Genomic DNA, 26,704 nt, shown 5'->3' with positions numbered 1-26,704 from the left:
TTACACCTTCCGCCCGCCAGGGGCTGGTGTGGTGCCAGAAGAGAGGGCAGCTGTCTCATCGTCAGAGCAGCCAACTGAGGAGAGGGAGAAGATGCTTTGGCCTTGGCCCCCCCCCACTTCTACAAAGGTTCCAGCACCCTTGCCCAGAAGCCCCCAGAAGAAACAGGAGGGGAGTCTTGTTTGCTTCCAGCTGTCCAGCCTTCAAATGGAAATAGTACCTACTCGCCAACCAGTAGACCATACTCCCCTTCCAGACCTGGGAATAGACCACGTCCATCCTCCTGATTCCTCAACCTGCCCGGTCTAACAAATATTTAGATCATGCTCCTGACCCAGATCTGGTGGGGGGGGGGGGGCGGGAACAAAACAAAAACCAGATATCCTGACTCCCAGTCCCCACTGCTCTAACTACTAGACAACTCTACCCTCCCAGACCTGGGGAAAGAACCCAGGTGTTCTGGCTCACAGTCCTTGCACCTATTCCCTCGTCATGTCAGGACAATGGCAGTCAGGAAGTCATCTGTAGGCTTTATTTTCAGGGAAAGTGCATCTGGCACACACCCTGGGAGCCGGGAGAACCTCCCTGATGTAATCTTTAAAGGGCTGGTTCTTTGTTCTCATCCAGTTTCTCCGGCATAATCTGGCTTTGATCTAACTAAACATGCCTCTGTGCAAAGACAACATGAAGACTGATGCAATTATGCATGGCCATTCCCGCCCTGCTCTGAGCTAAGGACATTTTATTAAGGCAGAATCACCAAGCCACAGAACACACAGAGCCCTTGCCTTCCCATATCCCCCAACATACACCTACAAAGCCTTTACTTGAAATGGGCCTGAAATCGCAATATTTCTATCAAGAAAGCTTCCGCAGCATGTGGAGGAAGAGGGTGACTGGAGCCACCATTTTGGTTCTATTAGCCCTGGAGACAGAGAACCCCCAGGGCAGAGCTGTGATAAGTATTTGTTATGGGGGGGGTCACCAGATGGCGCTGTTTCACGTAGTCTTATAAGTTCATTTTCTTGGCAGGTGTGCGAGCAAGTTTTTAGTCTTGGAAGAAACGCTGCATTGGGGTGAATTCTGTGATGCTGTTTCTTCTAGGGGCAGTTCTTCCACGTAGCAAGGGAGTTTGCGCTCTGCCTTAATCGCTCTAATTAGAGTCAGTTTTGGGGTGCAGAGTTGCTCCCTGGGGTGAGGTTTCTCAAAGAAGGGATTGCCCGAGTGCCGTTTGCAACCACCTCTCTTCCAGGGCTAGGCTATAAAGTCTGAACAAGCAAGTTTCACTAAGCAGATCCCCAGATTCTGCCTCATTAACTTCTCCAACAAGAAACGAAGATGCAAGGCCGCCCGCCCCATAGACCGGCTGCTGCTTGGCAGAGGGGACGACAGTACAACAGGAATTCTTGAGCAGGCCGGCCGCTCATGCGGTTGCGAGCCTGTTTTTCTATGGTTCGGCCCGTGTCCAGCATCATGCCTGGAGGGTGCCATTTTGAAGAGCGTGCTGCTCCGTCCCCACCGGCAACACGACTTGGCCTCGCACGATGCGTGCCCGGTTGCTGGAGGGGGGTGAGGCGCTCTTCAAAATGGCGTCCTCCTTGCGGCATGACCTCGCACGCACCGGGCTTGATCTCCTGTGTCTGGCAGAGACCTCTGCTTCCCCGCTCGGCTCTGCAGATGTTATTCAGAGTCAGCCCTCCAGAGCTTGGACTCTGCAACCTTTCAGTGCCTCAGTGTGCCGGGAATTCAATCTCCTCCCCACCCCCCTCCCCCAGCAAGGAAAAGTGGAATGCAATCCCCTACGGCACTGGGGTAACGAAAGCCCACACCGGAGGTGCAGCGACCCTGGCAGGGTGGGTGGAGGTGGGGAGGAGGCACAGGCAGGCAACCGGCCTTTCAAAAAGGAAAGCGATTCCCACCGTGACAAATGGTTTAATTATTTCAGGGGCCGCTCCCGAATGGGAGAGCGTAAATGTGGAACAGGCCCCTGCGAGAGCAAAGGGCAACCCCCTGACAAAGCCGTCGCGGGAGAGAGACTGGAGGGTCAGGAAGATGATGCCTTGGGAGTTTTGAAGGGGGGGTACGCCCCCCCACACACACTCCCCACGCTGATCTGGAGAGAGGAGGTCGCGTTATTGTTTCATCTGATTGGGCCTGAAACCCATAAGCCTGAAGACCTGGAAGGCCTCGGGGAAGAAGGGAGGGAGGGAGTTGCCAAGTTTGGTTGGAGGTATTCCTGGAGGTTTCATCACATGACATCATCTTTCATTAAAGATTAATCTTTAATTCTTGGAGCCTCCTGGGCAATCCTGGAGGGTTGGCAACCGCAGCAGGGCATCGGCGCTTTGGAATCCAAACCCAGACCCAGCTGTGGCCGCTACAGCTGGCCTCTGAACAGGACAAAGCGAAAGCCCAGCGCTGAGCACCCCAGCAGCACTGGGGAGAGGACAGGAGAATCCTGCCCCAGTCCCTACGCTGATGGCCCCATTTGGAGGCGCTCAGGTTTCCAAGAAGTCTCAGCTCCTGTTTGACATGGGCTTGGAAAAATCCCCCTTAAACTCAAACCGCTGCTCAGGGCAGCTCTGGGGGCTGTCCCCAAATTCTCCGCACCCAGCTGATTCACTAAGATACGCCTGGCACTCTAGACACATGGCACAAACTTTACAGAATTCACAGCCAGACAGAGGATCTCTGTCCAAAAAGCAGAGAGTACCCCCAAATTTAGAATCCCCCTCCCCTCCCCAATCCATAGGATTTGCCATCACTTAGCTCTTTGGCTCAAGATACTGAGGCTTGTGGGGCAACTTTGAAGGACCTGGTTCAATATCCAAGATACGGGCGTTACATTCCCCTTCATCACAGGCACCACCAGAGTGAGCGCGAGGCCTCAGTGCTCTGTTTTATACCCCTGCAGGGGCTCCCATCATGCCCTGCTCTTAAAGGCGTACTCACACCTGCCAAATTCTGCCTTCAGAGTACACTGATCCAACATGCAGAAGGGCAGAAGAAAGGCCTGGATTCTCCCCGGGTGTAAATCGGCCTTGCTCCATCCATGTCAATACCGATTTACAGCAGCTGAGGATCTGGCCCACTGCCAGCGAATGGGGCAAAGAAAGACCGGCAGCATTCCAGGGAGCCCGATCTGCTTGGGGGTCAGGGCTGGCGCCGCAGCCTCCTTCGGACGCGGACCGTGGCGGGGTGAGGCGATTCTCCAGCCGGATGCCGTAGTCTGATTCGAGAGGCCAAGCTGAGTCCAGCAAGCTAATAAAAGAAGACGAACAACCAGGGAGGATCGAATCAGATCCTCCTCGGACGCGCAGCTTGGCTGGGAAGTGAGCAGGAATCTAGTTGGTCTCGGGCTAACAATGCAGCATTTGTGTCTTTTTCCTGGGGGGGGTTGGCAGGGCTGGTATTAGCTGGGGCTTTTTGGCACCCTCTGGGCCCCTGCGTGGTCTTTGATTGTTGTTACACTTTGCGCCGGCCGGGCTGGAAGAGCTCATGTTGTAATTAGAATCAAAGGAAGCGATTTTACAGCCAGGGGTCCTGGCCGTGCCCGTTCCAGGAATCGGGGAGTAAATGGGGCAGGGGGAAGGGGAAAGAAAGAGATTGAACGAGCCTCCTACCCCACCGCCCCCTCAGGACATTTCAAATCAGGCTGGGGAATGGCTCTAGAACAGGGCACTGGGCAAAGGGATTGTTATTACTGGGGTTCCACCAGTGCCCCTCCTGAGAGCAGGACCCCGGTGTGCTAGGGGCTGTACAAAGTCCAGTCCCCAAATAGCTCATAGGCTCCAGCAGGAAAACCACAAAGAAAGGATTATATTATCCCCATCTCTCAGATGCGGAACTGATTAAGTGACTCACATGGGCAGCGCGTAGCCCTGGGTCACAAGGCCCCCCTTCCTCTCAGAAGAGGATGGCAAATGGAGATGGGGGGGGGAAAAGAGGACCCTCCCCCCACATTGCTTGTCCCACACAACTGAGCACAGGACTGCCCGCTGCAACATGTTCGCAGGTGCATCGTCCCATCTAGATCTAAAGTGCCCAAGCTTTCGGTGCTGTCATTGCGTCTTGCTCTCCTCCGCCTCCTCCAGCCCACGCTTTCCCTTCCTTTAATGCCACCCCATTACTTCGAGCAGGAGCCGCTGCGCTGGGCCAAACTTCAATCTGGCCCTGCAGTAGCATTAAACTCTGCATCATCACAGGAGCAACCATTCCAGTTCACACCTGAGTTGGGCCTGAATCCGGAGCAGGGTGATCCAAACTCGCTCAGGCTTCAGAACCTCTGAGCCCTTGGGAGTAGCCAGCCCATCCTGACCTATCTACTTCCACAAGACTCCAGGCTTTGTTCAGCTTAATATATGGAGATATACCCATCTCAGAGAACTGGAAGGGACCCTGAAAGGTCATTGAGTCCAGCCCCCTGCCTTCACTAGCAGGACCAAGTACTGATTTTTGCCCCAGATCCCTAAATGACCCCCTCAAGGATTGAACTCACAACCTTAGGTTTAGCAGGCCAATGCTCAAACCACTGAGCTATTCCTCCCCCCCTTCGCACCTTTTACCCCACCCCACTAGCAGCAACTTATCCCCATACGTGATGCTGCCAGGACTGTGTAAAGAGGAATCAAGGCTCTCACGGAGCTGGTGATTTTCACCCCCGGCGATTTCCAGGAACGACCAGGACAAGGCATACGTTCATCAACCGTTTATTAGAGAGAGTTGGGTCGGAAGGACATTGTGTTCCAGGCAAGCTCCAATGCTGCGCAGACCCGCAGGAGACGGGCTTGTTCACGGTTTCCTTTTTAATAAAATATTAACAAATAAATACTCAGAAAAAGTTGCAACTACTGAGAGAGGAGAGAGAAAGCACAGGGCCCTACACGGGAAGAGGAATGCAGCTCAACTAGGTTACAGCTTCTTCCTACGGGAATATGAAAAAATATTCTGTATAAAATAAAAATGCCAGGTTGTTTGTTTTTTTTAAAAAGCACTTCCCACTTTTCACCTTGAAACTCTTGTTGTCCAGAGGGATGCGATGGGGGAGGGGGAAGGTGTCTAGGAGGGGGGGTGAATTACCCCTGTGCGCAAGCCTATGCAGTAAGTCACATGCAAGGTGGCATAATGTTGACTTTACGAAGCCCAGCCCTCCAAGGGACCAGTTATATGAACCAAGTCAATGAAGAACAAGTCCCTTCCCATTCCGATACCTTCAATGCACCGGGAATCACTTTGCAGTTGGTCTGCAGGACAAGAAGAAAGCAACGGCGGCGCTTGAAGCGGAGGGGGTCGCCAGGGGGCGTAAACCCGGCCCAAAATCTTTTTGTAATGGAGCTGGGTCACGGAAGGAGTGCACTTTAAGCACTGTCTTACCAAAGCTGCTGCTCTCAGGTTGTGATAGACCCCCCCCGGCCCACATACACTTTTTTCAGGCCTCCTTAAGCTCCTGGGGCATTGCACCATCCTGTAATTTACACGTTGTACATACAGTACTGTCATTTGGAGAGGCTCGATTTTATGAACTTTTCAATGTTATGGACTCCTCTGTCTCAAATTAGTTCATCAGTTAGGGATTCCACTGTAACACGGGGGGGGGGGAATTTAAATGAACGATTTTTCACTCAAATTGCCCATGAAAAAAGGCCATTTCTTGACCACAACCAAAAAAAAAAAAACCCAACCCTTCTTGTGCCCAAAGCAGAGGCCAAGCTAAAATCACTGCCCCCCGGTGTAATGTACCTCTGAAGACAAGGCCGGCTCAAAGGCAATGCACCAATTCACTCCCTGACGCTCCGTTTTGAATGGTGTTTTGGTGATGCATATAAACCACAAGAGATCCCTGAAATGTGCCCATCGGGCCATTCCCCATCCGCCGTGGGTAAGGGCTTTTCAACGCAATGGAAATGTTGGTGAAAAAAAATTGTTCAAACATTTGAGGTTTTATTGAAAAAATGATTATTTTTTTTAATGAAAACCTGAAATGTTGTGTTTGTTGATGTTTTTCACATGGAAAAAAAAAACCCCATCCCATGCAACTCCTGGTATTGATCACCCTAAATTGGTCACGTGTGGGAACTGAACCCAGGACTGGGATACCTGAGCCTTTGGGGTGGGCTTTTCCTATTACGGGAGGACAAAGCATTGTGCGGCATCAGGGTGGTTACACATAGGCTTTGCGCACAGGGGTAAATTCCATCCAGAGAGAGGGCAAATAAAGGGGTGGGGATGAGAATCAGTGCTCCATTTGCCCACAGTTCAAGAACAACCCAGGTGCCTTTGGGTTCTGCCTCATAAGTAGCTTCAGCCCCACTCTAGAAGGGAATCTGATCTCCTCAGTGCACTGCTGCTAAGCTGTTTGTCCCACGGGAACGAAGATCTTGTCTACGCGGGAAAGTTGCACCAGTTGAACTGAAATCGGTTTTAAAACCAGTTCACTTTAACCAGGGCACTTTAATCCCTGCGTGTGGATGCTCTTATTCCGGTTTAAAAGCATGCACTAATGGGTTTAAATTCACGCCTCTAGTTAAACCAGTACAACTGTCAGTGGGCCTCCCTAGCCGGTGTGGAGCTGGGGTAAGGGCTCTCCACCAGCCCTGCTCCCAGAAAAGAGGAAATTGGGGGCGTTGCCAGCGTGCAGTGCACTACAGGTACTCCCTACATTCGGGAGGCCATGGGGGCAGAGGACAATGAAGAGCAGCCCTGAGGCTGCTCTAACTTACACTGTGGGCTGGGTACAGCACCAGAATACGCGGAGGGCAAAGCCACCTTAACCCATTCCCCCACATCCTGGCTCCACGTGCAGGAATGGAATAACCCAGAATCAGGCCTTGGGGATACAGCACCTGGAAATGCAGATGTGTCTCAGAACTGCCAAGCATTTCGGCAGCTGGTGGCTAAATCAGTGCGGAGTGGCCCTCATTGTCTTAACCCGGCTCATACTCCAGGGGCACAAAAATCGGCCGGAAGTGGCCAAGCAGAACCCTCAGCCCATTAAGTCCTGGGCTGCTAATTCACATCCCGATTCCCGCGACTTCAAGGCACAGCCAGGTTTGCTCAGGACATGGGCCTGATCCAAAGCCCACCGAAGCTGATGGAAAGCGGGCTTTGGCTCAGGGTCATCTCCAAGGTGAGCATTCTCCAGGGCCCACCGTGAACTGGCTGAGAAAAGGCCCCTTCCCCATCCTGGCGCAAATCAGGCAACCCCCCTGTGGCTGGGAGTGACAGCTTCGTTAGCGTCACCTCTAGCCGAGGTGTGGGTGGATACATGGTGACCCTCTGTGTCACCCACTTGGACGAGGGGCTGGGAGGAGTTCACATTGCTCTGTGGGCTGCATGGGCAAAGAGAGGCTGTGGGAGGAGCGGGCGGAGAGGGGAGGAGACCGGCTGATAGTGGAATATGAAGTGGAGCGGTGCCGCTGGCCTGCATCATGTAAACGGGATACTCTGGAGTCCGGCGGAGTGGTTACTGAAGGTCGGCGGAGAGGCTGCAATTGGCAAGCGGGAAGGGGGCGGTGCCAGGAGTGCCCTCCGCTGCCCAGCGGGGCGTATCACTCCCTGACGTAGATCCGCGTGCAGACCACGTCGTCGGCTGTCATGGTCTGGAACAGCAAGAGGGGAAATGAACAAAGGGAGCAGACCCCAGAGACGACTGCTCAGGGCTCGGTCACTGAGGGTACGTCTACACTGCAACGTAAGCCCCCTTCCCCCAGCACACACACCCTGCACCCCAGTGCCGGCTGGGGGCTGCGGGTGTAAACCACTGCACAAGGAGTCAGGCCCTGCCCCTCTTCCAAAGTCCTGTCCCAGCATGCACTGGGCTCAACGTGACCCCCTGGGATGGAATCTCTGGGCAGGGAGTTGTTGGAAAGCCCAGGCCAGTTCAACACACTGGTTGTTTGCAGTGTAGGCATGATCCTCTCCCAGTACAATGGGCCTCCTTCTTCCCAGAATGCATTGCTTCAGGCCATGCAGGTGCCCCGGGCACGCTCTCCTGAGGCACTATGGGAGCGCTGCCCAGGCTGTCCCAGAATGCACCAGTCAGGCCGCCGACCCACAAACACAGGTGACCCAGATGGCCACCGCTCAGAGGAGAGCGTCACAAGCTGCATTCGCAGCCGGCGCTTAACCACCCTGTGCCAGAAAGCAAAGGGGGTTCACAGCAACGGGTGGGGGGCGCGTTTAACCCTTTGCGTGCAGAGGCCAGCCTACCAGAATGAGTTCTCCATCGTTGGTCATTTCCCGGGACCAGCCGGTCTTGGGCCCTTCCCCCTTCAGCAACCTTTGTTCGCAGACCATTTTGTTCTCACTTTCCCATTTGGCCAGGCTCTGGAAGGAAGAAAGAAAGGAGAAGATCAATGCAACCGCATTTTAAATCACAAAGCCCCCGCCATGCCCCTACTAGCCCAGCGGCAGACCAGGCTCATCCATCATGCACTAGGCAGGCCCAGCCCTCGACAAGAGAGGAGCTGGCAATTTGTTCCACACTCTAGTGCAGCCTGACAGTTGCGTGGGCTCATCCGTCACCCAGAGGGGCGCTGGGGGGCGGGATGGGATGGCGAGGAAGAAAGGAGCCCTCACCCCTTCAGGGGGAGGGAACGGGCTGCTAGCTGCAGAGGCAGGAGTGCGTGTGTGTGTCACAGCGAGCGACTGCAATCCAGTGTGTGTGTGTCACACCTAGTGAGTCGGAGTCCAGATGTGTGTGTCTGTCTGTCTGTGTGATGCTTAGTCCGTGTGTGTGTGGGGGGGGGGGTCACACCAAGTGACTGCAATCCAGACTGTGTCTATGTGTGTGTGTCACATATTGTGAGTCAGAGTCCAGATATGGGTGTATGTGTCGGACCCTTGTTGTGTTTGTGTGTGTGTGTCGCACCGAGTTGGAGACCGGGACCCGAGGGGTGTCACACAGCATGAGTTGGAGTTCAGGGTTGTGTATGTGTCACACTGAGTAAGCTGCCCCTTTAAGACACTTTGATCAGGGGCATACACCAAGAGCAGGTAGAGCTCCCCCACGACTGCGTGGGGGGTTATCTGACGAAAACCTGCCTGGACCGCCCAGCCAGAGACGGGGCAGCCACCCGGCAAGGCTCAGACTCCCCGAGAAAGAAGCCAAGCTGGGACACAATGGGGAAACCCCTGTCGTATTTGTCCTGGCAGGGAGCGCACCGAAGGATCTTTGCGTACGACAAGCGGGAGGAGGTGAATATCAACAGGAATCGGCCAGGCTCAGAAGGGTCTCCCCCATATTGATTAAGGAGGGAAGTTTGCTCAGATATTTCTCAGCGGCTCCGCCGCCTGGAGACAGAAGCCAGGAGGATCACGGGACGTGGCACGAGGAGGCCTCTGCCATCCTTACGCTGGGGCTTCTACAGCGCCAGCTCGTGACCCATCACGCTCCCGGGCGGCGCTTTTATCCTCCGCCGGGACACCATCTTGTGACGTGTCACTCCTAACCCTACGCCACGGCTCTCCGAGGGACTATTTTACCCCTCCTCGTTAGCAGAGGCGAAGGCTGAGCGGTTGTAGAGGACATGGCCCTTATGGGTTGTAGAGGACATGGCCCTTATCCCCTCCCCATTAGCAGGAGCAAAGCAGTGGCCAGTTGGGCGCCCTCCTGCCACCACTGGACTCATGGGGGTCTTGCCAGGGACTTCCATGGGGGTAGGATCAGCCCCTCAGCCAAGGCCTGAGCTGTCCAGGGGTCTCTCTGCTTTCTCCCACCCACCCACCCCCAGATAAAATAAAGGGGACCTAGCTCCAAAAAGCAGGGGCCATGCAGCCCCTGCTGCCCGGAGCAGCTCCCCCTACCTTGCAGGGGCGCCCGTCCACGGTCTGCTCCTCGAACTCTTCCCCGATCTTGAAGTTGATCTCGGTGGTGCGCACCGTGGTGGAGGTCTTGATATAGAAGGTCTCGCCATCTTGCTTGATCTCCACGGCCGGCTTGGAAGCCGCGGCCACCGCGATCTTCCTCAGCATCACGTTGACGCCTGCAAACAAGACGGCGTGAGGCCACCTAGTGCAGGGCCTCAGCAGGAGAGGGACAGGCCCGCCCACCAAAGGGGGGCTCCCAGCTTCACATCTTTCAGGCTGCCAGGCATAGCAGAGATAAGTTGGGCTAGGGGGGTCAAAGCACTGGACTGGGACTCAGGACATGAGTGTTCAGTTCCCACTGCTGCCACCAACTAACGCTGAGCAACTTGCTCCCTGCCTCAGTTTCCCCCATCTGTAAAAATAAGGCTCATAATTCTTCCTTGTCTGTTAAGACTGAACTCCTTGGGGCAGGAGCCGTCTTTGTCTGTGCAGCCCCTGGCATGATGGTCTCACTTGGGGCTTCTAGGAGCAACTGTAATACAAAGAGCAAGTGGGGACAGAACTCAAATGCTCCTGAGCCACCTGCACTCAAGGAGAATCCCCAGTAGCAGTAGAGGGTTTATGAGACAATGTTGATCAGTCCCAGTTCTCTCCAATAGGGGGCAATGGCAACATACACAACAGCAGTTGTGTGACAGTAGAAATCTGAGGAAAGGTGGCATGGGGGGAATGTGGTGGGAGACAGAATTCTTGCCGCTACGTTACTTAATCTGCACAAGAGCCGGAGAGGGGGAAACGTGAGAAGACTCCCGGTCTGACAAAGACAACAAGGGGGATCTAGTCCTAGACAGAGAGATGTCACCTTCCTCTGGGGACACCCTGCACCGTGGGAGAATGAGGGCTTTGTTAGCCCGTCGGGCAGAGCTGGCGGTGGGAACCCAGGCAGCTCCTCCCTGCAGCTTGCAGGACGCCGGGGAACGTGTGCGGTAGCCCGGGACTGTGCTGCAGATCGAGGGGTTAGTAACAGATCGGCGCTGGGGTTCTCTTTATTTGCCTAACAATCCACTAGCCCGTGATTCAAACTTCTATTAGCCATTCCTAAAACAGAAGCTAAGGCAGAGGTGGGCCACATCTGGCCCGCGGGACCGTCCTGCCCGGCCCTTGAGCTCCTGGCCGGGGAGACTAGCCCCCGGCCCCTCCCCTGCTGTCCCCGCTCCCCTGCAGCCACACACCGTGCGGGCAGCGCGGCTGGCTCCGGCCGGGCGGTGGGGCTGTGAGCTCCTGCTGCTCTGAGCTGCATGGTAAGGGGGCGGGGGGTGGGGAGCAGGGGGGTTGGATAAGGGACAGGGGATCCCGGGGAGGCAGTCAAGGGACAGGGAGCAGGGGGCGGTTGGATAGATGTGGGAGTCCCGGGTGGCCTGTCAGGGGGCAGGGGTGTGGATAGGGGTTGGGGCAGTCAGGGGATGGGGAACAGGGGGAGTTGGATAGGTGTGGGGTCCCGGGGGGCCTGTCAGGGGGTGGGGGTGTGGATAGAGGTCAGGGCAGTCGGGACAGGGAGCAGGAGGGTTGGATAGGGGGTGGGGTCCTGGGGGGGCCGGTTTAGGGATGGGGTCCCAGGAGGGGGCAGTAAGGGGACAAGGATCGGGGGGGTTGGATGGGTCGGTGGTTCTGAGGGGGGCAGTCAGGGGTTGGGGGCCAGGCTGTTTGGGGAGGCACAGCCTTCCCTACCCGGCCCTCCATACAGTTTCGCACCCCGATGTGGCCCTCGGGCCAAAAAGTTTGCCCACCCCTGACCTAAGGCCATGCCTACACTTCATCCATGTAAACACCATCCACGTCAATGGAGTCACTGCTAATTCACACAGGCGATGCAGCATGGCCTAGTGGGTAGCGCACTGCCCTGAGAAACAGCAGACCTGGGCTCTGTTCCTGGCTCCGTCACTGAGTGCGTCCCTGCTCCGCTCCATGCCTCAGTTTCCCCAGGTATAAAAGGGGGATAATGAAACTGACCTCCTTTGTGAAATGCTTTGAATCTACTGGATGATAAGAGCTAGGGCGTGTGGCTGTTACATGTGGGTCAAGCCAAGCCATCTGACCCTAAAACCTCCCAACCCTTCTAACAGCTGGGATTCTACATCGGCGTGAACCCAGCCCAGAGAGGTTAAGTGACTCTCAGAAGGGAAGTAATGATCTCTCCCTCTGGGAATGTTTTATTGTTTCTGAAAAGGCTCTTTTGAAACCTGAAGTTGTTCCAAGTTCTAGAGGCTGCCAATTTTTACTTTATTTTATTTTGGGGCTCATTGATTACTTGATGCAAACAGAGATTGCTGTGATTTCATTAAGGGCGTGGTAAGGTTACGCTTCTTGTAAAAATTGCTTCATGATGTTAGGTCATAAAAATAACAATTCTGGCATGTAACAGTTCATCTTTTATCCTGCATGATCTCAGGGTAATGGATATACTTGGATTGCTTCACTCGCCAGTGCGCTGGGGCCATGTCTGGGGTGGAACAGGGCAGCTATTTAACAGCATGCAGCAATGCTGCAAAGGGCTCACTCAACCCGCACGGAAATGCAGCCACTTCTGGGGTGGGCCATGTCAACACTTTGGCAGCTCACAGCAACGCTATGCTTCACAGCAATTCAGTGGAAGTGAAGGAAAATATTCCACCTCAACAAAACTCCAGGGGGAATTTTAGGGAAGCCGGTACAGCCACCATGACTGGAATTTGACAACAGGGCTTGTGAAAAGGGCTATTGGATACTGAGTAGCCAGAAGCAGTAAGGGTCTTGTTTTACATCTCATCTGCACCATAGAACCTGTAGTAGCACAGCGCCCCCTAGCATCAATCGGGGAGTTGGGGTCAGCACTGAGACATAGGGAAGAGTGCCCCCTATTGAGTCACCCACCCGCTCCCTGCTGCACAGCGCCCCCTAGCGCCTCTGTGCTCATGTACAATGAAGCCACGCCCAAGAACTAAGACTAACGTCCAGGACAAAAACCCGAGCACTTTTCCATCTTCAAAGCACTTTCCAGACATGATTACATTCACCCTTTAAGCCCTGCGAGGTAGGGAAATAGCACCATCCCCATTTTACAGATGGGGAAAACTGAGGCAGAGAGCGGTTAAGGCCCAGCTTTTCAGAAACATCCTCTTACATTGAGTGCTGAGCCCGAGACACCCAGGGCCTGATTTTGTGATGTACATCGAGCTGCGGGTGCTCAGCACCTTGGATAAAACAGGTCTCTAACCCTGGGCACCCTACAAAAATAAGGGCCTGATTCTTGGTTACACCAAGGCCTCTTAAACCAGCTAAATGGGCCTTAAAATGGGTATGAGTGAAGTCGACAGAGTACAGCAAAGGGGCCTCTAGTGCCTCCTCGTTCCCAGTCAGAATAATCCCCCCCCAACCAACATCCATCATGAGACCCCCCCCCTCCCCCCCCCGGCAAGCAGGGAGTGAGGCGGAAGCTTTGATGTCCCAGGAACCAAAGGGCCAGTTTGTCTTCTCGGAAAGCTCTGTGACATCCCTGCTCCATGCACTCCCCTCCTTTGTCCTCTGCTCCAGTCCCAGGGGCCCCTCTGTCCTCCACACCACATTGCTGTGCCATTCCCCTGGGCTCCTTCCCCAACGTAACAGCCTCTTTGCATGTCCAGGACTTGTCTGCACAGGGAAATGGACCGGAATAGACCTCCTAGTCCAGAATAAATGTGATTTTAGTCCAGGATAATTCTGCGCTTTGGAAGTGAATTAAACTAACCCAAATTAAGGCTGCTTTTATTCTGAATGAGAGTGTCTACAGCGGGGCTTAATCTGGTTTAAATGTACACCGTTGGTTAATCCACTTGAATTCCCCCCAGCAGACAGGGCTCTGGGGCAGGCACTGGCTGAGATTCTGTGACCTGTGTTATGGCATTGCCAAGTCTCCGGATAGTTGTAGCTCTTCTTAAATCCCCAGCCCCTGGAGTCCTGTGATAACATGAGACTCAGGCCTGATCTACACTCAAAACTTAGGTCGACCTACGTAACCCCTAGTGTAGACACAGCAAGGTCAATAGAAGAATGCTTCTGTCAACCTAGCTACCATCGCTCGGGGAGGCAGGAAAACCCCTTCCATCACCGTAGTCTGCATCTACGTGTCCCTCCATTGTGACTCTCAACCCTCACCCTGCTCTTCCAGTCTTGGGCTCCCCCCCTACAACTCTGCCGATGCCCCTCAATTCTGGCCCGCATCCCTCCCTGCTCTTCCAGCCCTGGGGCCTCTCCTGAGCATAGAAACCATGCCAAAGGCTGAGAACTAGCCCCTGAACCAACGGGGCTGCAAAGATACCGCCCCCCAGCTCCGGATGTGACTCAAAACAGCCTCAGACCGTCTGACGTCGAGACGCTGAGCAGAGCCACGCGCGGACTCTGAGACACCCTCCAGAGCAGACTGCCCGCGCCAGCTCTGAATAGTTCCCATACGCGCCCCGGCGTTCTGCTTAGCAGTGCTATTCTGCGCTCAGCGACCCCGGTGCCGGGCCGAGCGCTCTGGGAGCAGTGGTTGCAGAGGTTGGTTTAGCCTCAGTTGGTGCAAAGCGTGAGCTGGCGGGGGGGAGGGGGAGAGCTGGATGGCTCAGGGGACGTTGGGCTCCCGGTTCCTAGCTACGCCGTCCCTGCACTTGGGGCAAGCTCTGCCTCAGAGCTGCTCCAACGCCAGGGAGCGAAGCAGAGCCACAGTGCCGCAGCGCTGATCTGCCTCCTGTGCCAGGCGCTGGGTGCAGGGCCTTTGCACAAGCGCCACACAAGCGGGGCAGACCCCCAGTGCAGAGGGGAGTCTCAAGGCGTCACCTGCTTTGCAGCCCCCGTACGCCGCCAGAGGGGTGTGATTCTGATTGAGAACCAGGCTCGCTGCGTCTGGAGATCTAGGAGACAGACACTGTTGTAATCTCTGGGGAACAGCCCCCTCTAGCCTGACCAGGACTTCGGATCACCAGGACAGAGGCTGTCCCCTGGAGAATCGGTCCCGGATCTTGCCCTGAGCCCAGTGCATGCTGGGGCAGGGCATTGGGCCGCACCGTGGGGATGCCCATGCAGCGCAGACGGGATCAGAGACGCTCAGGTTCGCGTCTCGGTGCTAGGAGTTAAGGCGCTCCCTAGAACATCACGGGCGTCCTCTCACCTCCTGCCTCCGGGGGCTGCATGAAGCAAGTTCGCTGGGTCTCAGCCCTGTGGGCCATGTGACATGAATGTGTGGGATTGCAGCCTGGGTCAGGGGATCTCAGCCCCTGGGGGGCAGAACACATGGTGTCAGGGGGTCACAACCCGCCTGCTCTTCCCCCATGGCTAAGGAGAAGGGGGATGCCAGCTAGATGGGGCGGGGGGGTAGGTACAGAAGAGATGGAGAACTAGTGACCTACATGAAGCAAGTTTGCTGGGTCTCAGCTCAGTTCCTCAAGTGTCCCTGGGCCTGCTAAGAATGGAACCAGCCCCTTGTTAGCTGCCTCGGCAGATGGATGGGGGCTTCGCAGAGCTGGGACCCAAGAGCTGGGGAAAAGCCATGCAGTTTCTGCCTTTGCCCCCCTTATTACAGTGAGTAACCGAGGACTCCAGAGCTGCCAACATGGGGGCTCCCACCAGCACAAAACCCACTTAACAGATGCACCAAAGAGGACCTCAGCTAGGTCCCTAGACTTCCCCCCGGTCCCCTGGACTCCTGACCCCAGATGGAGAATGGGATGGGGGCGGACGGGCTTTAGAATGTAGAATCTCCCCCTGTACACACACAGCCTGCAGCCGATGACAGGACTAGATCCAGCTTCTCCGAGCGCAAAATGCGCACCGCCCACACCAGCGCCCCTGCTCCGGGAGCTGGCCCCACTCCAGACGCCTCCGAGAGGCTGCGTTTCTCTTCGGGCTGGGGCAACCCGCTGGAGAATGCAGCACCAGCCTCGGGATACATTGCCCCTTGCCCCTGGCTGGCTGGCAGCTGGTCCTTTGTCACCAGGCGTGGGGGGAGAGAGAGTCTGATCCGACAGTCTGCTCCGGATGCTGAGTCACGAATAGTTTGGGGGAGGGAGGGGGGAGCATGAGACACAGGAACCATGTGACACTGCTGGAGAAGACAGATGATGCTGATGCTTGAGGGATTAAAGAGGGCGATTGTCCCTCCCCCTGCTTCTTGGGCCAGGGGTGAGCGCGGGCAAGATAGAGCCAGATCCCCAGCCGGTGTAAATCAGAACAGCGCCACCGACCTCCGGGCTGCGGTAGACGGAAGGTCTTGTGAGCAGCCTAGAATATCCTCTGTGTTACTTTGACCCCTGCATTGCTAGCTGTGGCTAAGGGGGTGTGGGGAGCAGGGAACAGTTGGCGTCAAATGAGGAGCGAAACCATCAGCTGGGGCCAGAGTTCTGCGTGCTAATCCCATCTCTGTCGCTGACTCATTGCATGGCCTTGGGCCAGTCACTTTTCCCTCTCCGTGCCTCGATTTCCCCTCTGCCAGCTGTATAGCAGCAGTAACGATGCTAGGACACCTAGCCAGGCAGCTGGGAAGTTTAATGCTAGGAAAACGCTGCGAGATCCATGGATAAAAGCTTGCTATGGATGGAAAGAGAATTTCTCTTGGGTGACGAAGACATTAGACAGGCAAAGGAGGGTGTTGGATCATCTCCAGAACAGTCAGATCCACAGGAAAATTGGTAGGTCGGAACAGAACCCACTCTCCACCCTGCCTCTCAGAAAGGTTACGCTAAATCTATGTACTTAGTTCCCCTCTCTGCACAATGAGGCTACTCCCGTACACCCATCGCTGCAATGCCCAAGTCGGGGGTAGACACGCCCCGGGAAGGAAGGAATGAGCATTAGCGGATGCCGTGTGCCGTATAAGACCGCTGGGCACACACGGCAGCGACAGGCTGCTGCCAATCTGCTCATTATTCCTCGGTTGTGAGGCGTCTTAGGGCAGGATCGGAGCCCTGACTTTCCATGACGGAGCCTCGTGCTGCGGAGACAGAATAACCCCAGCTGCAAAGCAGCACCGGCGGTTTAAATTCCTCCCCATTATTTGCTCTCAGGGCTTGGCTGTTCAAGGGATACATTTGCTGAATAAGGGAAAATAAGGGAGGGTGCGTCCCGGAGACACGGATCCCAGCAATCCAGCCAGCAAGATGCTCCATGCTAGGGATGGGTAAACTCTTTATTACTGCTAGTACAGTCGTGCCTAAGAGGCCTCGGTCAAGTCCGAGCCCCGTGGTGCCAGGCGCTGCACAGACACACTGCAAGAGACAGCCCCTGCACCAAAGACAAAATAACAACACGCACAACTCCCCCTAGCTCGTCGATAAAGCTTTCCATCCATAGATCTCAAAGCGCTTGACAAGGGAAGTCAGTGTCATTAGCTCCATTTTACAGCTGGGGAAACTGAGGCCCACAGGGCCAAAGTGGCCCGCCCAGTGTCATCCAGCAGGCCGGTCACAGAGAAGGGAACAGAATCCCACTCTCCTGAGCCCCAGCCCTCTCCACTACACCACGCCGCTCTGAAGAGAAACCAGAGTAAGAGAAGGCTTATTCTCATTTTACAGATGAGGGAAACTGAGGCACATCAGAATACAGTGACTTGATGAGCATTGCACAGGGAATCTACGGCAGAGCTGAGAACAGAACCCAGGTCTCCTGAGCCCCAGGCCAGGGCCTTCCACCACAAGACCAGCCTTTATCAGTGCAAAGACGTGAGCTGCTATATATTGACCGGTTAGCCTGAGCTGCCTCCTGACCATCCCCGAGAGATGGACCTAATGTCCCTCTAATCTTGCAGGGGAAGAGCCAGTCAGTGATACGGGAAGCAGAGGGGGAGAATCATAGAATATCAGGGTTGGAAGAGACCTCAGGAGGTCATCTAGTCGCACCCCTGCTCAAAGCAGGACCAAAGCAGGGAGGTGATGGGTTTATCGTGGTGACATATCTGCCTGTAACCAGGGCTCCATTATGCCCTGGTTATGCACCATTATGCACTTCCTTCTTTCCATTATGCACCAACAGAGCAAGAGCCGATCCCTGCCCCAGAGAGCTCATCCGCTGACAAGACAGCCCCGGGCGGGGGGGAGGTTGATTAGCTGCATGTTACAGCTGGGGGGAAGTGAGGAATTCAGTGGCTTTCCCCCAGGCACCCAGCTGGTCAGCTCCAGCCTGCGTGAGATTCTGTGGCCCAGAGACATCGGGGGACTCCCCATGTAAAATCTTGCCCGTGGAGCGTGGGTCATTCTTGCAAACGGAGGCTGCTGGAGGGTGGAGTGGGCAGCTTTGCCCCCAGCTGACCGATGCGCCGCCTGCTTGAGTCACGACGCAGAGGCAACAGCGCAGCTCCTAAAAATCTGCCCCCCGCCATTTTCTCGTTGGCGCTCACTTGCCGCGGGACGTCATTCTCCCTGCTGCTGCCGGACTCCATCCACCCCGAGTGGTTTTTGCTCCGTCTGCACTCAGCTACAGACCGAGCCAACGGCTTCGCAGCGCCTCGCTGAGCCGCCCGGGACGCAACGGAGCTGCAAATCCCAGCCCCGCTGCTGGCCCCGTTATTGTCTGGTTTACTCCAACCGGCAACAACACGGTCACGCTACCGCTGCCCGGAATCCCGCTCGGGGGCCTGCAAAGATCCGGGTTGCACGGAACAGGAGGCCTGGCTCACGGGAACAGCTGCATTGTTCCCCGGCTAGTCAGAGAGCGCTCGGCGCAGAAGCAGGGCTGACCTTTGGGTGCACAAGGCCACAGTTCAAATTCTTGGATGTTTCTTCTCCTAGTCTGACGCCCCAGGAGTCAAGGCGTGAGCGCTGCCGGCAGAATAGACCCCCCCCATTTTTCGGCATTCCCATCGCCTCACAATACGGGCCTGTCTCTGAGCAATGCAATGCCCTGGAAGCTGCCCAAACCTCGTGCATAGGTCATTGTTCCCATTGCATTCCACTATTGTGCTGGGGCACCGGGTTAGGGGCTCGGGTTAAGGGTGCCAGCCTCTCTCCCTGGAGCAAGGAAATTCAGGGCTGGCTTCTGAGCTGAAGCTCCCGAGATGTTTGGTTTGTGTCCGCGCCCCCACCATTTCCAGGGGGCAGAAACCAGACAATTCTTGTGCATCTCGGCAATGCCACATGACCCACGCTCGTGCCTGTGGAACTCATTGCCACAACGTACTGCCGAGGCCAATGGCTGAGCAGTATTCAGAAGAGGACTGGGCGCGTATATGGATAATGACAACATCCAGCGTTATAATGGGAAGGATTTAAAAGAGGAAGCTTTGGATATACATCCTCCGGCATCAGGGAGGGAAGTTTCTCTGTGGGTAGGTTATCCCAAGAATGTCCAGCAGAGTTTTCTTTGCAGCTGCCGGTGCTGGCCACTGTAGGCAGGATACTGGGCTAGATGGATGCACTGGTTTGGCCCAATCTGGTCATTCCTATGTGCCTCTCTGAGACCGTTCAGCTCAGCCAGAGACTGGTCTCACTCAATAATTAGAGGTTTTCTATTCTGCTCTGCAGCTGGATGGAACAAGTTACAAGTTGGTGGGGGTGAGCTGCCTACACTTCTGGGTGAATTCAAACCCAGATGTGAGATCCCAGTGAAATGATTTGCGGAAAGAACTGCTCACGCTGCATGGGTGGGGGTGGGGGAGGGAGATCAGGTCTCTTCAGCAGCGTGACCAACCCTTGTGGTTTTTATCATGAGCAGCACAACCATAGGTGTTCTGCTTAAATCCTCAGCTCCTGGAGTCATGGGAAGACCTCAGCTTTCATTTTTTAAAAAGGTTCTCGCCCTCATGCATGCAGAAAGAAGCTTGAAAAAGGAAAGTGAACATTACCCTAAAAGCTCAGACACCAGAAAGCAAAGAGTATGGGTTTTAAAAATCTCATGAATGTTTCTGGCAATCTCACTAGTTTTGGAGTCCTGATTTTCAAACTCTCGGGGTTGGCCCGGGTGCTTTAGCGCCCCTCTTCCCCCCCAACTGGGCACCGAGATCGAACAAACAAACAAACGAGCAATTGTGACTTTTCAAAATCTTGACCTCCTGTATTACAAGTAATGATCCTAATAAATCCCAGAGTTAGCTACATTTACACATTCCCCCCGGCTGCCTCAGAGACCCTCACACAACAGTGTTTTACTACTTTAGGAAGCGAAAGCGACTAGAAACAAAGGAAAGAGGAAACCAACTAACCAAGTTCAACTACCTAAACTTAGCCAAATGCAAAAGGTAAAACAGCATGAGCCTGGGGAAGCAAGTCCGATCTTTAAATTTCATGGCTCATTATCTTGAGTGTCCCTTCCCCTTTATAGCCGGCCAGTCCCCCCCACAAAACAGTAGGGGCCAGGAGAGATCAACTTCGCTTTATGCTGCTAAGATGCCAGTGAAATCCCATGCCTGATAAAAGTCGGGACCCCTGTTGCTTTTGTGGGAAAGCCCAAGATTTACTCCATCAGCTGGCAGATTTATATTTCTGCTAAGGTTTCTCCAGCGCCTGTGAGTTCCAGCGTCGCTGATTCGGAGACAGGGAAGGGGGGTTGGGGGGGGGAGAAAACCAAGTGAAACATAAGTAAGTGATAATTATACTGAAGTATTTGTTACATATCCTCTAACCTGGAAAATATTCTGCTCCACTCGCTTCTCGTTTCACTCAGAAAGGGTCAAGCGGAGGGGAGAGCAAGCGAGCGCTGGCAAATGGGGGGTGTTTCGCCCCACTGCCTGGTGAGGGTTTGGGAGGAATCTAGCCGGGCTGGTCACTGACTTCCCAGAACCCAGCAGCTCCCATTGTTCTCAATAGTGAGGGGGGAGGGCATTTTCCTTTGTCCTCGGTGTGGGGAGGGGGTCTCTCCATTGTTCTCCAGTAGTGGAGGGAGAGAGGAGGAGGGGATTTTTTCCTTGTTCTCCAATGCGGGAAGGGGAGTATTCTCCATTGTTCCCCAGTAGAAGCTCCTGAACGCTTAGCGCTGGGAAATCTGACCCAAAGGCATTTTCTTACACCCCGGGGCCATTTCACCTTCGAGGGGCCTGATCCCGGTGGAAGGCGCTTGAGACCTCACTGGCCCTGGAGCAAGGGGTTTCCCCAACTTTAAATTCCCAGGTGACACCAGGAGCCCAGATGCCCCTGCCCTACAACATCCCCCCCACATCCCAGGCTTTCCTCACTAATTGTTTCCTTCTGGAAGGACCCCCAAGCTGGGCTGGCTTCACGCACAGCTTGGCATCTCCTGCCCGATTGCAGCAGCCTGGATCACAGCCACTCCCAGCACAGATTTTTTTGGAGGGAGGGGGGCCTGTCTCTTTAAGAATCCTCTTCCTGCCCCCCACCTACTCCCACCCCATACACACACTCCTTGCACAAGCCACAAGCTTGCACGTGCCCCCCACAGGGTTCTGAGCCAGCTGCCCCTCCTTCAGTGCAGCTCTTGAGGAGGGGACCGAGTCAGCTGACTCCGAGCTCACGGGGCTCGGGCTGTGGGGCTCAAAACTGCAGTGTAGACGCTCGGTTTCCCCTCCCAGGGTTTCAGAGCCCAGGCTCCTGCCAGACCCCGAATGTCTACGCTGCGGTATTATAGCCCTCAGCCCAAGCGCCATGAGCCCACATCAGCTGACCCAGGTGAGCCACAGCCTTTGAGTGCAGTGGAGACAGACGTACCCGTCAGTACCCGGGGTGGGATGCGTTGTATCACCCATGCTAACGTGCCGTGCTCCTCGGTCACCAGTGGCTGGATCACCTGGACAGGTTTATTCCTCGCGCGCTGATGCAGGCTTTCAGCTAACAGACGTGTAGTGCCACCAGTAGAATCTTACACCTTTTAGTTCCAGAACTCCTGGGTCCAACAACCACAGCCGACCCCACCAGCAGCAGCAGCACCTTTAGCGTGGCCGACAAAGCGAAGACACCAGGGCCCCCTCTCACGTGACCAGCAGTTGCCTCGTAGAAGGGGCTTTTCAAAGAGCAAAGATATACTGGGAACCTGTTAGCACAGCCACTTAAGAACGCCTCACCACCCACTCGCACATTTCAGCCACAGCTCACCAACCACTTTGCAAAGGAGATAAGCATCATTAGCCCCATTTTATAGAGGGGGAAACTGAGGCACGGAGAGGAGACATGATTTGCCCGAGGTCACCCACCAGGCCACTTACGGAGGCATGACTAGAAATCAGGTCTCCTAAACACCAGCCTAGTGCGCTATCCTCTAGGCCAATCGGCTTAGACCAGGGGTGGGCAAACTACGGCCCGGGGGCCACATCCGGCCCTTCAGACATTTTAATCCGGCCCTCGAGCATCTGCCGGGGAGCGGGGTCCAGGGCTTGCCCCGCTCCGGCACTCCAGTCGGGGAGCAGGGTCCGGGGCTTGCCCAGCTCCATGCGTACCGTGACTCCGCGCAGCTCCTGGAAGCAGTGGCATGTCCCCCCTCTGGCTCCTACACGTAGGGGCAGCCAAGGGGCTCTGCACGCTGCCCCCCCCGAGTGCCGTGCCCAGAGCTCCCATTGGCCGAGAACCACAGCCAATGAGATCTGCAGGGGCGGTGCCTGCGGACAGGGCAGCATGCAGAGTTGCCTGGCCATGCCTCCGTGTAGGAGCTGGAAAGGGAACATGCCGCTGCTTCTGCACCACCCGGAGCCTGCACCCCAACCCCCTGCCCCAGCCCTGATCCCCCTCCTGCCCTCCGAACCCCTTGGTCCCAGCCCAGAGCACCCTCCTGCAGCCCAACCCCTCATCCCCAGAGCCCGCCCCCCCAGCCGGAGCCCTCACCGTTCCCCCGCAACCCAACCCCCAATTTTGTGAGCATTCATGGCCCGCCATACAATTTCCATACCCAGATGTGGCCCTCGGCCCAAAACGTTTGCCCACCCCTGGCCTAGACCCTTCACTGCCAAGCAAACAGAGGGTCTGTCTACACAGCAACGAGACACCCGCGGCTGGCCCGTGCCAGCTGACTCGGGCTGTGGGGCTGTTTCACATCTGGGCTGGGGTTGGTGCGCGGGGCCCAAGACCCTGCGAGCTGGGAGGGTCCAAGAACTCAAGCTCCAGCGTGAGCCCTGCAAAGCGGAGTCGGTTTGCTCGGGCCAGCCACAGGTTGTTCTTCTCTGTGTAGACGTACCCAAAGGGACCGCCCCCAGCAGCCACCCCGGAGCTCTCCGCACAGCTCATGGGGAGCTAACAAGGCGTCCCCACCGGGGCCCTTCCACGAAGACCCGGCCAGCCCTGTTGTGGTTTCCATGTCATTTGCAAGAAAAAGCCGGGAAGGAGGAGGACGAGCCCAAAGCCCTCTCTGTGCAGCGCCAGCGCCTCGGCCGGGGCAGGCGAGATCGCCACGGGGGAGGCTCGTGCTGGTTGTGAAAGGTTAGTCATAACACAATCCACAGCAACTCTGCTGGGACACATGCGGGTTCCCAAACTGCATCCAACAACGAAGGCCCGAGCCGGTGCCAAGAGCTACAGCCCGTATCTCAACACACCCCAGCGAGCAGCCTGGGCCGCCCGAACATTGCACAGGTTTGGTGGTCAGAGAAAGACCAGAGCTTTCTGCAATCGACAGGGGGTGACCGTCACCAGCCGCCCCAGAGCTAAAGAGCACACAGGGGCTTTGGGGAAAGGTCAGAGGTGCAGGGCAGGGCTTAATTTGTAATAGAAGGGGGGCCGGGGTGCAAGGAATTTTTTTACATTCATAACTGATGCAACAAGCCCAGAGGTGCCGGGCTCTGAACTGCCAGGGCTGTGAACTGCCAGGCCCAGTGGTGCCGGGGCTCTGAACGGCCAGGCCCAGAGGTGCCAGGGCTCAGCCCTGGCACAAATTAAGCATGGATGGAGGGATAATAGCATGGAGCAGCAGTTCAAACAAGGGTCTGGGTGTCAGGCCTCCTAGGTTCTGCTCCTGGCTCTGTGAGGAAAGCATGGTGCAGTGAGCGGACGGCAGGAGGGCTGTGTTTTCTTCCCAACTTGGCTGCTGATGAGCTGTGTGACTCTTAGGCAAGCCCCCCATCCGTGCCTCAGTTTCCCCCATCTGTAAAATGGGGATGGCCATACTAAGGTGCCTTTGTAAAGCCCGGGGAGATCTGTGATTAGAAGGGCTGAGCCTTGTTAGCAATTTAGCCTGGTCTGACCACGTCTCTAATTTATCAGGAACCCTTTTTCAGCATGGGGGGCGGATTATAGATTATCGTTATCTAAAGGGGTTTTCACATTGGCTCTTGCTTGTTTGTTACAGGTGCTCTCCCTACCTGTCTCCCACGGCAGGGGGTCCCCGATCACACACACAGTCCCTACAATCCCCCTGTTACAGGAGAGGATGGGCGAGGGTCTGTGGCCTGTGATGGGCAGGAGGTCAGACTAGATGATCATGATGGTCCCTTCTGACCTTAAAGTCTCTGAGTCTATAACAACCAACAAGCAGGCAGGGTATTGTCTATGGTGGCAGGGGGCATGCGATGGGAGCAGCCCCCTCCCCCCCCGCCATCCCCTTGGAGCCCCTAAACTTTAGAGGGGAGGAGCAGTTGCGACCCCAGCTGAAACTTCACAGATATAACAAGGGGGCTAATGAGCCGTGCCAGGACCCCAGATCCCAGCACCCCCCTGAACGCTGGATCCAGACCAGGCCACCCAGTCACCCCCTCCCTGCAGCATCCCAAGTTTTTTTTTTTTACCACACCCCTTTCTGCAGAATTGAAGCACCAATTCGTTTTGCCTCACAACCCCCTCTAGGGAGCAGTGTCGTTAGATGGGGAAACTGAGGCACAGAGCCAAACGCTCCCGAAGTCACAGGCTGAGTCTGTCACGAGCCCATCCGAGAGTACGTCACTCCCTCGCAGGCTCAGCGTTTACTCACTTCCTCTGCAGATATGTGGGGCTGGCTGGAAAGTCCCATCTTCCTCCCCCCCCCCACCCCAGCGCTGGCGGGGTGCACAGGGGAGGGGGAGCCGGCTGGGGATCAGAGCTGAGGCTGGACAGACCCTCCCCGGGCGCTGGGCAGAGCACCCTGCACCCATGCGTGGCAGCAAACGGCCAGAAGGTATCACTGGGCTCTACCTCCCATGGGGGAGAATTGCGGTTTGAGTCCCAGCTGCTTCAGCTGGCATCCCAACGGGATGATCTGCAACAGGGCCAGTCCTAACCTGACTGTCTCCTGCTGCTCCCTAGTAGATCAGACAGGAGAGGGGGCTTGGTGTGAGAAGGGCACTGGCAAGGGAGGCTAAAGAACAGAACCAGGAAAAAGGAGGGGAAGAGAAGGAAAAAAACTCCCTGCCCCCATCAGACAGTTTAGTCCCCGCTACATTAGCCACCGGGGCCAATTCTCCACTCACTCCCCAGTGGTTTTTCAAGGGCTACTCCTGACTTACACCAGTTTGCCAGGAGAATCAGGCCCATTGCAGCTCCCAGTCACCCCTGAGGTTCGGTCTAATCCAGCGCCAGGCTCCCTTCGCTTCCACCGTGATCCTGATCTCCGTTTCGCCCGTGTAAATCCAGAGCCGATGTACTCAGCGGAGTTACTCCGCTATCTCTGGTGTAACTCCAGAGCAACACCGTGACTCCTGGTGTCAACCCAGAGCAATTCCGTCCAGGAGATTTACCCCCGGTCTCGGGTACACCCAGAGCAGCTCCACTGAGGCCAACCGAAGCAGCCGGGAGCGGAGTGACTCCGGATTTAGGCACGCGCGAGTGAGATCAGAAGGCGGCCCCGGAGGGTCACTTTCCTGCACCCCTCCGAGAGCCCGGGGATGGATGCTCTCCAAGGAGCCAGCGCTCCCTGCCCCACGGGGTGATGCCGGGTTCATGTCGAGCAGCTGCCTCGTCTCACCCTGAGTCATCTGCTATTCCTCCCCCCCCGGCCCGGGCTGGCCTCAGTGCTCAGGGATCCCGGGGGGAGAGGGGGGGGGCAGAGCTCCCACGGACTCACCCAAAGCTTTCAGCAGCTCCTCGAAGTTCTCCGAGTGCTTCATCTTCCAGTTCCCGGAGAAATTGGGCATCTCGAAGCGGGAGGGGGCAAAGCCGCCGGGTGGGGAAGAGAGAAATGCACCGAGCAACTCCTCGCTGGAGGTGGGGGGGGGATGATGGGAGGGGGCTGGTCACCTACTAACCTACTGGCCCCCCTGGTCTCCCCTAGCCTTAGAAAGGAGCTCGCGCCCCTTCCCCCCACCCCTGGCTGATTGATCCCCCCCCCTTCTTTCTCTGTCTCCTAATGAGGCTTCCCACACGCCTGGGCTCCGCTGCCTGCTCCCCTGCCCCACACAGGAGTCTCCTTTCTCCCTCTGCTCTCCAGCGCTTTCTCCCCCATCCCTTTATGTGTCATGTTACTGCTCAGCCTCCCTGTCTAGTCCCTCCCCCCCCGGCCTCTGGGAGGAGAGAAACATGTCTCCAGGCTCACCTGTCTGGGGGGGAGCTACTGATCCCCCCCCACACACACACACACACACCCCTTGCAAAAGGAAAATCAGGGTGGGTGTCGCTTTAAACCTTATTGGCAGAGCTCCCTGCCTGCCCAGTTAGGAAGCAATCCAGACTCACTCTGTCTACTCCATTTTCACAGCCCCACACTAATAATAAAGCCTGACTCTGGCCTGGGCCATGCGCCCCGTCCCACCCAGCCTGGGTCATCTCATCTCCTCTGGGCCCGCCGCTCCTTTCAGTAGTACGAGGCCATTTCCACCTAGATTCGGATCGTCTCCGCGGCACACGCCGCTGAGGGGGAAAGTCTGGATTGAAATCCGTGGAAAGATGGGGGCGACGCCGGCCCGGTGACTGGGCGCTCCTCTGGCAACGGTGGGATGGGAATGCATTTGCGTTCTCGCTGGTGTAAATCCGCAGTAACTCCACTGTCGTCGAGAGCTAGTCCAGATTTACACCGCTCTAATTGACAGCAGAATCTGGCCCTTAGGGAGCATACCGATTAGGACAGACCAGGGGG

The 26,704-nt window shown here is 55.9% G+C and overlaps 1 protein-coding gene across 1 annotated transcript; it reads right to left on the bottom strand.

Annotated features, from left to right (window-relative positions):
• Nucleotides 1-4,691: 4,691 nt before the first annotated feature.
• CRABP2 (cellular retinoic acid binding protein 2) lies at nt 4,692-25,966 on the bottom strand. Its single transcript, XM_024217378.3, has 4 exons — nt 25,697-25,966; nt 9,803-9,981; nt 8,207-8,323; nt 4,692-7,596 (listed from the first exon to the last, which is right to left on the bottom strand). Exons 1-4 carry the CDS (start codon nt 25,764-25,766, stop codon nt 7,546-7,548), a joined length of 417 nt encoding a protein of 138 aa, XP_024073146.1. The 5' UTR covers nt 25,767-25,966; the 3' UTR covers nt 4,692-7,545.
• Between the last annotated feature and the right edge of the window lie 738 nt (nt 25,967-26,704).

The sequence above is a fragment of the Terrapene carolina genome, unplaced genomic scaffold (genome assembly GCF_002925995.2).
Source record: "Terrapene carolina triunguis isolate 2854851 unplaced genomic scaffold, T_m_triunguis-2.0 Scaffold227, whole genome shotgun sequence".
NCBI classification, from domain to species: Eukaryota; Metazoa; Chordata; order Testudines; family Emydidae; genus Terrapene; species Terrapene triunguis.
Note: the sequence above shows the minus strand (reverse complement) of the source record. Positions and strands in the feature narration are given on the sequence as shown.